General features: G+C 32.9%; 1 protein-coding gene across 1 annotated transcript; it reads right to left on the bottom strand.

Annotated features, from left to right (window-relative positions):
• Positions 2,399-15,194, bottom strand: LOC109728528 (AT-hook motif nuclear-localized protein 7-like). Its single transcript, XM_020258946.1, has 6 exons — positions 15,054-15,194; positions 14,710-14,995; positions 13,446-13,513; positions 6,138-6,269; positions 4,276-4,437; positions 2,399-2,946 (listed from the first exon to the last, which is right to left on the bottom strand). The coding sequence occupies exons 1-6, from the start codon at positions 15,192-15,194 to the stop codon at positions 2,659-2,661; spliced, it is 1,077 nt and encodes a 358-aa protein (XP_020114535.1). The 3' UTR covers positions 2,399-2,658.

The raw sequence follows: 15,194 nt of genomic DNA, 5'->3' as shown, positions 1-15,194 counted from the left end.
TTAATTATTTATGTAGTTTAGACATCAACTGATATTTACATTGATTAACCAACAATGTTTTGGCTAGTCTAATTAATTGCTTAACTATTATCTAACTAATTAAATAGTTAACAAATTAACTACTAAGTTAACTTTTTTATAGTTAATTAATTAATTAATATACTTCTCCATTATCTTGTATGGTATTTATTGTTAATTAATTTATTAATTAAATAAATTATTATTTAATTAATATTTTAATGTTTATTAATTAGGTAAAATACTATTATTTTAAAATTATAATTACTCTTATTCCTGCTGTTCCAATCTAACTATCCAAATGCTAATATTTTTTTGTTCTTATGAATAATCTAGTTTTATCTAAATTCAAAAATTGATCTTATTTTTTGCTTATCTCAGAAGTTGTACTTATCCCAAAAATAAGCAATTCTTGCTTTTTTCCGAATCAAACAATATCTTAAAAGAACTTTTCTCTCTCTTTCTTGCTACATAGTTTTAAGACATGTTTGATTTGGTGAAAGTGAAATATCGAAAATAGCACTTCTCAAAAATGTGATGTCTTATTGATTAGTTGATTCGTGAAAATGTATCTAAAAGATACTTTATAAAAGTAGATTGATAAAGTAAGTTATAACTTTTCTACCTTTAGTTCAAAAAATTTCAAAATCATCAAAATTAGAGAGCCTATCTAATAGGCTATGTTTGGTCTTAATTTTAATCTTTGAATTTATTTTGAAGTTAGATTTTAATTTAAATTTGAATTAAAATCATCAATTTAATTTCACATTCTGTATTCTATTTATAACTCAAATCCAACACAAAATTTTTAAATTTTTATTTAAATTTAAAATTTTAATTAAATTTGAATTCTGATTTTAAATTTAAATTAAATATTTAGATTTTAAATTTTAATCAAATTATTGTTAACTAGGAGCTTCAACTTGAACTTTGAATTCAAGTTGTTCGAAACTATAAATTGGAACTTGAAATCAAAATTTAAATTTTTAAGTTGAACTTATAATTTTAATTTAAGTTTGCATTTTGAATTTAGTTTCAATGATTAGTTTTAGTTTGAACTTCAAATTAGAATTACAAATTCAATTGTTCAATTTGAATTGTTTCAAACACAAATTTAAATTTAAATTATAATTCAAATTATGAATTTGTATTTGAATTCAAAATATACAATCAAATAGTAAATTTAAATTACGAATTGAAAATTGAATTAATGTTTTAATTTTAAGTTGCAATTTAATGTTAGAATTTAATTTCAATTATGAGTTGTAACTTAACTTTAAATTCAAATTGTAAATTTAATTATATATCTTAAATTTTATTTATAAATATAATTTATATTCGAAATTTAAAATTTAATTTTGAATTCTAAATATATATTTGAATTTAAATTATGAATGTAAGTCATTTGTCTAGGCTATATACTTTTGGAAGTATATACTTCTAACTTTTAGATCCTTGGATCCCTATAAAGTTTGTTAATTGGTGCTCTGCAATAGTAAGGATTTGAAGGCTTAAAAAGTTGAAAAATGGTGCTTCCAAAAGTATAGTAGTTCAACTCTGTTCTCACTTCTTTTTATATGATAAAATAATGAAAACTATAAAACTATAATTTTTTATATTTCACTGCCTAGCCAATCAAACAATCGAACTCAGAAGTCACTTTTATAAAGATTACTTTTTCACTTTAGTCATTTTCGGGCTATCAAACATGCCTTCTTATAAGTAGATCCATGCTAAAATGTTGGAGACAGGCTTGCTCACTTTGCGAAGGAAAGCAAGCGAGCACCACATGGGCTTTTGCGACCCTAAAACCCTAAAAATCAGTGAATAAAGCTCTGTTATCTGGTTCTCTCAGCAAATCTTCTTACATGATGACACCTGCGAAGTTTCCCTATTCCATGTTTTTTAACCTCCTCTATTTTCAATTCACCAAAATCCTACATCCAGATCCTATTTCGAAGGGCTTTAAAATCGTAACTGGATAAAAATTGAGTAAAATATTAAAACTATAATTGACTTACCATGAATAATTAGGGCAAATCTTCATAATTGTATCCTTTCACTAAATATACGTCTTATTATGCCACAAAACTCACAAAATTCCTCCAAATTTTAGCAGATATATAGAATCTACATAATTCACGTATGAAAAATCTTTTTAAAACTTTTTACCTATAAAAAAGAAGGAAAAAAAAAAAAAAAAAAAAAAAACACACAAAAAACCATTTTCTCGACATGGCATCATAACGGGGTATCTCACGATCCCATTCGATCTATGTGCCCCCCTAGACGAAGCTAGAAAAATCTGGATAAAAATAATACACTGAAACCACCAAAAACTTACGCAATAATAATAATAATGAAAAGAAAAGAATTGCCGAAAATAGTAATGATAGAATCTAGACATCATCGAATGAAAAACGCATGAGTCACAAATTAAACATCCGCAGGGTAATTAACTGAAGGCAGAAAATCATGAACAACAACCTACAAAGAAACCTTCTTCCAAGTTCGCTGTCCTATAAATAATAAAATCCATGCAAATAAGTTTTACAAAGTTAGATGAGTCAGTTCCTACTGCTTTGTTCCGCCAATGGAGGCGGCAACTGTGAAGGGAAGCGTTTCTTAGTTTCGGATCTTTCACGCGCCGGGTATGGAGATTTTGACATCCGTCGCGGAGTTTCTCGAGTCGGGCACAGACTGCAGAGGGGAAGACCAATTGTCGCCTCTGAAAGATGTAGTGATGGTGAACTTTGACGGTGCTGAACTGCGCGGCGGCCCTTGTCCGCTGCTGTAAGTCTCCTCCATATCTGCAGCGGAAATCGGAGCTGGGGCTGATGTGGGCGTAGACGCGGGTACGCGATCTAGCCTTGGCTTCTTCGCCTTCTGCTCCAGCTGGTAGCTCGGCAAGAAACTCCCAACCACAACCTGAGGGGGAGAGAGAGAGGCACAGAGAATCAAGCCATCTAGATCTTGAATAGCGAAAAAGATCAAGCTGGTATTTGGTTGAGAAAATTAATGCAATCAAAGCTAAATTCCAAACAGCATGCAAGAAATATCAGAGTATTTGCATGTTCTCCCGATGAAAATAAAACCCTTAATTTAGACCGTCAGCGCGTTACCCTCCTAGGCCATAATTCATGTGCGGGAACTATTAGAAACTATTTAAGGCTTAAATGCAAAAAATCTTCGAAAATATCGCAATTGGCGTTTCACCTTCTTGAAAAACATCCTCAATCTTTCGACTGTTACTAGTAAACCCTTTTTTTACATGTTGTGTCTAGGAACGGGCAGAAAACAGAAAATATTCAAGTATGACAGGAAATATTAAAAAGGGTGTTATGGGTATTTCGGGTCATGTTTCAAAATAATCTAACAGTTTTGGAGAGAAAATGGTAGGAAAGCAAGACAAGCTGTAATGGTCTAAACATTAAACGAGATAAATTAATGTTTTTTTTTTAACCTTTTAGGAGCATAAGTGAAAATTGTGATATTGCAGGGGCAGTTCACATTTTTGACAATAAAATGAAATATAATGGAAAATAATTATAGCCATTGTAATTATAGTATTCTAACATTTTCTCATGGTCACTGACAGGAACAGAAAGTCGTTAACTATTCAAACTATGGAGGGTTGGTATACAGGTTTTCGTTTTCCATCAGAGCAATGTGAAAATTACAAGGGTTTTATGTATAACAAATTAATCGAAAAGATAAGACCAACATCTGGATTTAAACAAGACAGTGACTGGTTTCCAATAAAATATATTCCGACATATGTAAAAATCTTGTCGAGTTTGCAAAGAAAGAATTATGAAAAAAATTTGGACGGCAGCTGAAAAGCAGTTTTTGGCTGGGTGAAGGATTAATTTGGCATGATTGCTGGTTTTTTGCCTTTTTAAACACAGCACTCCTGTGTTTGGTTAGCTTGCAATGCACTCCTCCCAAGTAACGGATGCAATCCTTTTATTATTTTTTTTTTTTTTAAAAAAACCCTTGGACACTTGCTTCCCAGTTTTTGTTTGTTATTGCCAAATAATCACCTTAGATATAAGGATTGCAAGTCCCTCCTATGCTATTTCATGTAGAAATTCTATTTAAAAAAAACAAAAAACAAAAAAAGACAACTAACTGAACAAGGCCTAGCAAAAAATTACAAAGAAAAGAAAACAAATTTGCTTTCCACCATAATAAGAAGCTAATGTGTACGGCAGAATATTGAAGTATTAGAGATTGATAGGACTTGAACAGTATTACCTGAACAGGACTAGCAGCTACCAGAAGGCCAGCAACTCCACCACCCACAACACGACCATCCGGGCTGGCTAAGGAAACACTTATCCCACCAGATCGACTTCTTGTTCCACCATTTTCAGTTGGCATAAATGATCCAGATAAGGAAAGCAGCTCAAAACGACCCTACAAAACAAATGAGATAAGTTACAAGTTACAACAAACTAGTTGTCTTTTTTAAAAAATGAGATGCCGCATCACAAAGCGCCATTCTCAATGGCATCAGAATGAACAACTAAAGCCTATACAACAGAAATAGCAGAAAAAAAAGGCATTTGCCCAATTACGTCTCATTAGTCATAGGAGGGAATATTTGGAGGGAAAGTGCTAGCCTTGCACATTTAGCATGAAGTAGAAACCTCTCAAAAATCTCAAGCACGCAAGAAAATTTTTAAAAAGCAGAAATAGTCCATGGAAAATAAGCATTCAAATATCCAAATTGGGCCAAGTTGACACAGGAAAGTGAATGGTTGACATTGATATAATTCTTTTATGCAGGAGAGTAATTGATACTTAGGCTGAAGTAAGCTGAAGTAAAAGGAGCCTTTCTTGTAATTTAATCTCATTTTAAGCTTGCTGGATTGTTAGGATGATAGGCTTAGTTGTTCTCATGGTTTTTATCTAATCTTTATTGATCTTCTGCACTTTTTATTCTATCTTAGCTATTATGAATAGGATCAAATCCTCAGCTAGTTAGATTTTCAAGGCCAAGGATTTTATAAATAAGCCTCAAGCTTCATAGTCATCACAATTGAATGGTGAACTTTTCCACCTATGAATAATATCAAAGCCTTTGACAATCTCTCTCTCCCTCTCAAAAAAAAAAAAAAGAAAAGGCTTTGATAATGGTGCGCCCTTTTCCGTCGGAACTGCCTCATGCTAGACAGAATGCAACCCCAAATTGAGTTAAGATTAAAAAGTGAGTCCTGATTATTATTTCCACATCATCTTTGTATCTAAATTTTCCAACATTTTTTGCTGTTTTATTTAATTTTCGTGGTTTCTCTTTTTTTTATTTTCTTGGATGTTTTTGAACTTCGAACATTAAAATAAAAATAAAAAAAAACAAATTAATTCAATAATATGTGCTGGCCTTCCACAATGTTTTACAGATTAATTCACTTCAGAATATTTAACTCCGAAAATCATTTTAAAAATCCCTTTAATTCAGAAAATGGAAAAAATCTGAAAAGTTCTCAGAAAATTTCTGAAACTATTCAGAAACTTTGCAAATCATATTTTAGAAGTTAGTTTCTCCCAAATTCTCCTTTAAGGTTATGAATCCTCTCTTCTTTCCTGACAATCCAAAATTCTTTACTCCTAGAATCCACCTAAACGTAGGATGCCTTATCTTGTGCAGCATCATCTAGCCATGCCTAACACAAAGACATCGCTTGGCAGTCATTTTGTTGTGAAAAATTTCCAAAGGCACACCATTTTAAGTTCCTTTTCAGTAAAATGAAAGATTGCTTACAATTCCTAGGGTAAAACTAACCTCATGCTTCAAAAGGATGGCACCATGTACGGTAGGTCGTGCACCTAAGGTAAAAGTTCACTGGAAAATAAAACTAGTTGTCTAAAAGATAGCACTTCATCTCATGCTCATCGTCGCTCACCTAAACTAACACAAACTCGGAAAGGTTGATATACAATCCACTGTATTATGCAGAATCAAGGATTAAGTCATCAAATTCATGGGCTTTTTTGTGCCCCAAAATAGTTTACCTCATAACATCAAACTATAGTCCTAGCTTATGTGGCTAGCCAATTTATAACAGAATGATGCATATTTAACTATGATTTTGGAGAAGGGTTTGTTTACAAACCTCGTAAGTCAATGTACCACCGGATGAGTCAGGCTGACGAAGGGTAACATTGGATATCACACCATTAGCTGATAGAATGCAGATAGCTCTAGGTCCTTGCTGGGAAAATGATATGATCTTCATAGTGACATCCTAGAAGCAACAATAATGAGTCAGCAGTGGTACATTTGATATAAACAGTCCAAATGCTTCTTTACATAGATATATAGACAAATCCACAATAACCATATCTAGTTAATCTCAAGCCCATAGAATTCTGGTTATTTTGGACAGTTCAAATGCTTCTGTACATAAGTCACTTCAAAAAAGAAATGTTTAATCCCAAGCTCATAGAATTCTGTAGTTTCTTCGCTAAAAACTCTTATTTGAAATTTGGCTCCTCAAGAGATTCTCAATTTGGAATATTCAATCTTAAAGGGATAAAATAGCCAGCATTCAAATAGGATTTTACTACACTATAACAAGAATGGCATACAATGCCTTTGAGCGGATATTACTTAAGAAATCATGAGTAAATCATAACGAGGAATTCAGTTTAACAAGTTTTCAACCACAAATAACATTAAAATATGTGATCTACAAAATACTCCAATTTACTTTGTTCTCTTGCATATCTTTTATACATAGAGCTTTTCTGGAATAGCATTCATTTGCTCTATTAATTTATCCAGCATCTTTGTTTCTGCTTTTGTCCAAATTATGTTGATGATGGAATAATACTGCAAATTTCCTAGTCGACATTCTCCAACAATTTTTAAGGATAAACTTCAATTTGGCCCCCCAATGGGTAGCTTATTTTCACTTTGTCACCTTATGGTTCAAAAAGTTTGCACTTAACTACCCAATGACTTAGCACATCTTTGCTTTGTCACGTAGTAGTTCAAAATTTTACTCTTAACTATCCTATGGTTATCCAAAAATTTCACTTTGCTACCCTGTTTAATAGTAGATTTTTTTGGAAAAAATAAAGATAAAAACTATAGGATAGTAAAGTGCAATTTTTTGACCATAGGATGGCAAAATGAAAATGAAAATGAGCTAAACCAAGGGGACAAATTGAAGTTTACCCAGTTTTTAATTCAATTATTGGTTTTGTCAGAACTAACACACACACACACACACACACACACACACACACACACATATATATATATATATATATATATATATATATATATATATATATATATAGCAGGGCTACTATACTCTTATGAGTATAGGAGCCTTCGTACTCATAAGTTGTTTTCAATTATAGAGCTTCCGAATCAATGATCCACTCCGTTAAATATGATCTAGAGTATTTGAAACTTTTAGAAAATAAATTTCGTAATTTTTCGAAATCATAATAAAGTCCATCAAGCGGGCATAAAATGAATGGTCAAAATCGAACGACGTCGTAAAAATGGATGATCGGATCCTTCAATTTAAGATCGGAGTTATTGATCTTTATCTAGGTAGTGAATAGAATTTTTTATTAAAAATTCAACCTATTCCAATTCTTTTACACCGTTAAACTAGTAAGTATCCCATACTGGCCGTTAAAAATTGTCAATTTTGTGAACTTTTGATCGTAAGGTAAATGATATCGAAAATTTATAAAATTTGATTTCTAGAAGTTTTAAATGTTCTAGATAATGTTAACAATATGGATCGTCGATTCGGAAGCTCTATCATCGAAAATGACTTATGAGTACAAGGGCAATCGTACTCATAAGAGTATAGTAGCCAGACTCATATAGAGGAGGGCTACTATACTCTTATATATATATATATATATATATAGAGAGAGAGAGAGAGAGAGAGAGAGAGTTGAGCTATGATACTATTGATAGGAGATGAACAGTGTTTACTATCAACTTTTTAGCCCTTGGATCCATAATTATATCACCGCCAATTAGTAAACCCTATGCATTCGAGGGATAAGAAGTACAAAGCAAACACTATTCCTCTACTATCAATATATTCTAGTTTTTCTAGAATGAAGCAAGAATACTTTTGATAGTAAATGAAATAGTGTTTACTATTTTGCTTTTCAGCCCTTAGATGCCTAGGGTTCAATGGCGGCAAGTGGAATAGTATTGATTCAAGGGCTAGAAAAAGTTGATAGTAAATACTATTCATTTACTATCAATAGTATCCCAGCTAGACTAGATATATGTATAGAGAGAGAGTGTGTGAGAGAGAGAGTTCAGACATTTAAATACTTTATTACAAGATAAAGCTATAATTTCGCAACTGCCACATCTAATAAACTAATATTTATTTGGTACTACAGAGTATTTGAGACTGTAGTATACATGCAATATTTGCTTTACAAAATTGCTGTCGGATTGAGTAAAATAATTTGCTTTATTAACTATTATATATTGGATGAATTGATAGTTTCTGTTTGTCCCTCCTATTTTTAGTACTTTCAGATGCTATTGATTAAAATCCAAATTTACATCCCCTAGTAGAAAGTAATCCACACAATGCACAAAATTATTTCAATTGTTTCTAGTTTATTTATGACATATTTTGTAATTTGGTTTTTACTATTTTTTGTAGATTAATTGCATAAAAACCAGCAGTAGATGTTTAATAATTAACACTTTCCTGAGTTATTTCTTAGTTATAATTTACAGTAAATGGAAAATTTTGAATATAGCTGAAAACTATGCCAATTGTCACCTTCTGGTGCATCCTTATATGCTTCACCATCATATCTAAGTCAGCAGAAAAATTAGAAATAAGCTGAAACTACATCATTTGCCGCCATCTAGTATATACAAAGAAATGTTTGATAAGCACAAATTTCAGAACAATTAGAGTAGGACGTGTCAAAAAGTTAAACTGCTTTGTCCGATTTATAGTTTTCTAAATGGTTCTTTGGTTTACCCCTTGTCATTTTATTTTCCTCTGTACTGTTTATCCTTGATCATTATATTCTTATCCATTACTTCTACTATTTTTCAGATAAAAACTATCCAAAATAAAGGTACTTATAGCTCTCTTTCTCTTTGCCTAATTCTTTCACTAATATTCTTCTACCAATAATAGTTAATATCCTACACAGTACACACAAAAGTTGGGTTAAGGCATCCTCCTAGTGACACATCATGCTTTCAATGATGGGTCGGAACCCACGCACCCAACACAACTATCACTTTCTTTCTCAAGAGAAATTATTGCCTGCACCAGGTGTATACATATATCTTATACACCATGGCTCTAATTCTCTATGATAGAGGCCTCAAAATCAGAATCCAACTCATTGGATATGTTCTCTACCATTTAAAAGGCTTGTGTACTAAGGGGCTGTTTGGTTGGATGTAGTTGCAGAAATAGTGTAGTTGGAAATACATGCAGTTGTAAATGCTGCTATTGTAACTACACCTAGTTTGTTTGGTTTTACGCAGTTGCAACTGCTGCAGTTACATTTCTTCTGTTTGGTAATATGAAGCTGATAGTTGTATTTGTGAATTTTATCACATTTTCAGAAAGAGTGGTGAGATTACCTTCACTAAACATAAAATAATTGTATAAGTTTATTAATCATTTAAATTTACTATTTATAAATAAATAAGTATATATATATAATATTCTTCAACTTATTAATCGACACAGTTAAAATTTTTAATTTATTTAATTTTAATATGTAAATCAAACTTTAAAATTTAAACGATTCTCTCATTTTTTTTTATCATATTTAATAATTATAATTAATTAAAACCTATTAAATTAACTATCAAATTTAATAATTATAATTAATTAAAACTTATTAAATTAACATACACGATCACATTCTATAAAATTTTTTTAAAAAAACTATATTTATATTTTAAATAAAATAAATTTAAAAAATTTAATTTTTTGCACAAAGCTTGTATTGTCTAAAAAATTTTATTAGTATGAGTTTATTTACAAGTATTTTTATTTACCTATATACATATATTATTTATTTATTTAGCTATTTATTTATTTATTTATTATTGTTAATTTGTGAGTGATCCTATCCCTCACCAACTGCTGCAGTTGGAACTACGGCCAATTTGGATGTAGTTCCAACTGCAGCATTTGGACCTTCTTGTGTAGTTGGAATTGCAGCAGTTGAACTCAACTACACTAAACCAAACAAAGGAATTAAGGCTGCACGCATTTGCAACTGCACTGCAGTTGCAAATGCGTGCAACCAAACAGCCCCTAAAAACAACAAATTTTGAACACCAATTTATCACAAATCAAATAATAACCCTTTCTCTACCATTTATTTTTGGGACTACTTAATGCTTCAGTAATGAATTTCAAAATACATTTTAATTTGTACAATGTGACTCTTTAAACAATATGGATCACATTTATCAAATTAGATTTTGATTTTTAATACATTGATCATCAAATATTAACTGCAATGAGTTTGAGTGTATGTATACACTGGTTGCGGGCAATAATATCTCCCTTCTCAGTTAGGATGACACTTCCTGCTTCAATAGTGAAATTATTACTTGGACTTGCTACACCATCAACCAAAACTCAAATTTAAAGGTTGTAAAGTAACATTTTAGACCATTGACAGAGTAGCTCTTTTAACAATATTAAGTTTTAAGGCCGCATAATGTCTAACTAATAGTTTTTAAACTTGTGATATCTATTATATAGACCATTTATATGTTGTAGACCACTTCTAATATTATAATGACTATTATGTGTTGTAGATCACATCTGGTAATTTATTCTATAATTTTAACACCTCTAACGTTGAAAGCATTGTTGACTCTTCGCTAATACAGCAGACTAGGATCAAGCATCAATATCTCCCTATAAGACAAGGACGGCAGCTTCTTCCCTGGGAGTGGAATTATTCCTGCACTTGGGCCAAATCCACCAAATCTCAATACCAATGCTTGGTCTACCACAATTTTATATCAAAGGTTTTAAAGAAAAACTTTAGAATATCATATGAGATTTAAAGCATCTTAAGGTTTGCATGTGAAAAAACATAAACTTCCCAAAAATAGTAGCTTGAACACTATTGACTTTTAGAACTTCTTGATGCCTAGCTAATAGATTCCCAAAAGTTATGATTTTTCGTGTATATATCAGTCAAATGTTGCAGATAACATTGAATGGTTTATATTTTAACTCTAAGGTCCCAAGGGTAGAAAATTATGATTTGTTCCTGACAAATGTGGTGGACTAGGTCCAAACATGCACCTACTTTTACTAATAACCATATACAATAATAAATTAGCTATTTCTATTCAAAATTTGAGTCTAATAAATCAATTATGATATTGGACAAAAGTTACAGTAAAGAAGGTCATGTAAAGTACAATAGATGTGTCAGATATTAACCATCCAAATTATGTTTCTTTTTCTTTGCAAAGAACATCAGCTGGTCATCAAGTACCAATGAAAAACTTAAGATGTCAAGAACTCAGACATTGGATGAATAAGATTCTATTAAAATCCATAAACAACATTACAATTTAATCAAGATCCAGTACCCACTGTAAGCCTGCTGCAAAGCGCAGGCCCTTCACTGGTAGGGCAATTTATACTTAATTACTTTTAGTTGAAATTATAAGTGGGTCATACATGCAAGTGCCAATTCTATTTCTGAGGGAGTTGTTTGATTTGCAAACAACCTTTAGCAGACTTTTACAGTCTCACAAAAACATTAACCTCAGTTTTTCTACTGAAATTTGCAGAATTTCTGCTTGGCCGATACAATAAATTCTTAATTGTCTTCAAAAGTCAGTTTTATTTGGTGACTTGGTCAAACATACATAAATAAATAATGCGCCAATATATAACTAGCAGCAGCAAAGTTGGCTAGTAAACCCAAGCCTACTCAATCGGATTCAGACTTAATTTTGCCCAAACCATGGTTCAAACTCGGTTTAGGTTTCAAGTCGACTTTGATCAAAACCACGTGTAGCTGGTTTCAGCAGATTCTTATTATGTTTGGCGGTTTTCAATTGAAAACAGTTTACTAAATTGAAGGATAAATAGAAAATTAGGGAAGAGTTAGGAAAGGAAAAAAAGAAAGAAAGAAAGAAAGAAAACTAAGTTGAACAATTTTTAACATAAGAAATAGTAGTTATACATTCATACAGACACATATATATATATATATAAATATATATCAAAACTTGATTTGTATATAATATGGTCAACGAGTTACAGATGATGATAAATTCCTTTCTATGGTTAGTACACGAGGTCCTAAGTTCGTAGCCTAGTTGCGTTACATTTGTAGCTGAATTCATTTCTAAAAAATGAAGGAAGTGGGTAGCTTGCAACCTTTCTCTTAAAAAAAATATTGACAATTTTGTATTATCAAATGTTAAGTCACCTATAATCATGAAATACCTTAGAATGAATGATGAAAGCGCGTAGAAATGAAATAATTATTTAACAATCTCCAAATTAAGCTTAAAATGTATTATAAATCACAAAAGCTAATGTTCAACAGAAAGTTGGTTGGATGAAAAATAAATACACCAAAAACAGGATATATAAATAAAAGAAAAATGCACTCCACTTCAACAAGACCAAAAACAAAATAAATAATAAAAGCTAATCCAAACAATTCTCAAATTAAGCAATGATCAATGATTCTCGTGCAATTTTGCCACCAATTTGCATAGCAGTGAGTAACTAGGAGCACCATTTAGGAAACCGAAAGTTCATGCATGGTGACAAATACTTCAAAGAACAGGGGCTACAATATTAAGGGATTTTTGAATATATGACCCACAAAATACATAAAAAATTATTGACAATTTAAGGGATTTTTGCATAAAGTTCCTAATTGTGATAGGGGAAGTATTTTAGTTCCAAAATAATTTGAAAGTTTTGTGACATAGTTGAAAGTTTTTACAACCCAAATATAATTCCAAGTTGCTTGGACTTAAGCTTTATAACCAACCGGTCAAATTAACCTCATGGCAAGGCTGGAAGTTCAGAAAAGGTTTGATAAGAAAATGGATGGGAGACATCAGAAGGCATTTAAAAGCAATAGCAACATCATGGTGAAATTACGCAAAACTGAACCTACTTTAGAATTTAGTGAAGTGTAACTTATTTCAGCAATTAACAGATCTTCATGCTGAAAAATCAAAGCAGAGACAGAAATAAACTAATCATAAACTATACTGGGAAAAAGAAATGACTGATATGAGAGAGAAAATAAATCAAGCATACACCTAAGATAACTTAGAGCAAATATTAACGAAAGAAATGACAGATGAGACAATAATTTAATAAATGATAGCATGTAGAGTTTATAGATGACAGCTGGAATGAGGTCAAAGCAAACCATACCTCACCAGCAGCAACAGTAATAATATGTGGTGTAAAATTTGCACCAGCAGAGCACGCCACCATCTCACCTGCAAGGCAGTAACACACCTTGGAATTATTTAGAATATACGCAGGACCACCATGTTCTAACCACATTGCTCACTAACAAGTCAGCAAGGTACAAGGAAACTCAAACTAGTGAAGGCCAGTCCACAGTTGCTTTACTCTGATAAATTAAAAGCTTTTACGAATACTATCAAGATAATATAGTTTCTACGAAAGCCAATATCTGAAACAAAGGATAAGAAATTGCAGTAAATGGAGGTTAAAATCATATATAAAGATCCCCCGAGTTTCAAGAATCAACTAGGTTAAAGTAACTAGACAATGACACATAGTTTCTGCTGCACTATAGCAATCCCACTAAGTGATTCATCAAATTTAAAGAGGGGTCCAGGGTTGACAAAAGTCGATGAAGACCGAATCATCAAATCATTATGAACATCAACTACGGTCAACACAAGCATCATTGAATGCTTTGCAACTAATCTTACCACAGTAAAGGGATAATTACACCACTGGTCCCCAAGCTATTGCTCCGTTTCACACTTTAGTCTCTAAACTATATTTTGCTGCATTAGTGCCCTCAAACCTATCAAATTAGTTTCGATCTTAGCCTTGAAGCTTTGATTGTAAAATGCTCAAACAACCAAATACCTAGTCCTGAAGCAGTGATTTTGAAACTTTGAACTAATATTTTACGGAATCTATAGTGAGAGTGTTTTCTGTTCATAGATAATTGATGGGTTTAGGGGCAGTTGCTTGACATACCACATAAAATTCCCATCTCTCGCTATAGTGCGAGCAGACTTCAGTACTAAAACAATTTGATAGTTCGGGCCCTCTACGGCAACAAATCGTAGCGTAGGGACCGAAGTGAAAAACGGGGCAACAGTTTGCGGACTGATGGCGCAATTTATCCCCAAGTAAATCACCCACACTTTTTATCGCTTTGTCGGAAGATAATCTGACCTCACATCAGACCAGACCTTAATATTCCAGTGTCCTACAGAAACAACTTTGAAAGGCTCACAAAGTTCCAAATCTTGGCTAAGAAGGGTATTCAAGACAAACTGCTCCTTTACAAAAGATCAGCGTACCAAATTGAAAGCTATAGGCCAACACACAAAGTTAGAAATGAAAATTTTATTTTTATTGGAAAAACCTCAAGACCCATCTAAAGAGAAGAGGAGGAGGAGTAGAACAGGTCCAAATTAATTAATACCTAAAGAATCCGAATGGAATCCACGGTGCTGCTGATGATGATGATGCTGATGCTTGCTCATGAAGCCCACTGGCCGCCCTCTACCCCGCTTCATCGCCGCCCCGACCGCTGCCGCAGGCGTATACTCCCCGCCCGGCACCGACGCCGATATCGGCGTCGGATTCAGCGGCCGCAACAAGCTCCCATCCGGCCCATACTTCCTCGGCCTCCCCCGCTTCTTCTTCAACCCCCGCCGCAGGAGTGATCCCTCCTTCTCTCCCCTCCATTCATAGAGAGAGCCCCAACACTACCTCTAAAAAGCACCTCCACTCCGGATCAGCTCCCCGTNTGCCGCAGGCGTATACTCCCCGCCCGGCACCGACGCCGATATCGGCGTCGGATTCAGCGGCCGCAACAAGCTCCCATCCGGCCCATACTTCCTCGCCCTCCGCCGCCGCCGCTGCCGCCGCCGCCGCAGGAGTGATCCCTCCTTCTCTCCCCTCCAT

The sequence above is a fragment of the Ananas comosus genome, linkage group 24 (assembly GCF_001540865.1).
Source record: "Ananas comosus cultivar F153 linkage group 24, ASM154086v1, whole genome shotgun sequence".
In the NCBI taxonomy this organism is placed as follows: Eukaryota; Viridiplantae; Streptophyta; class Magnoliopsida; order Poales; family Bromeliaceae; genus Ananas; species Ananas comosus.
This window is presented reverse-complemented; position numbering and strand designations above follow the sequence as displayed.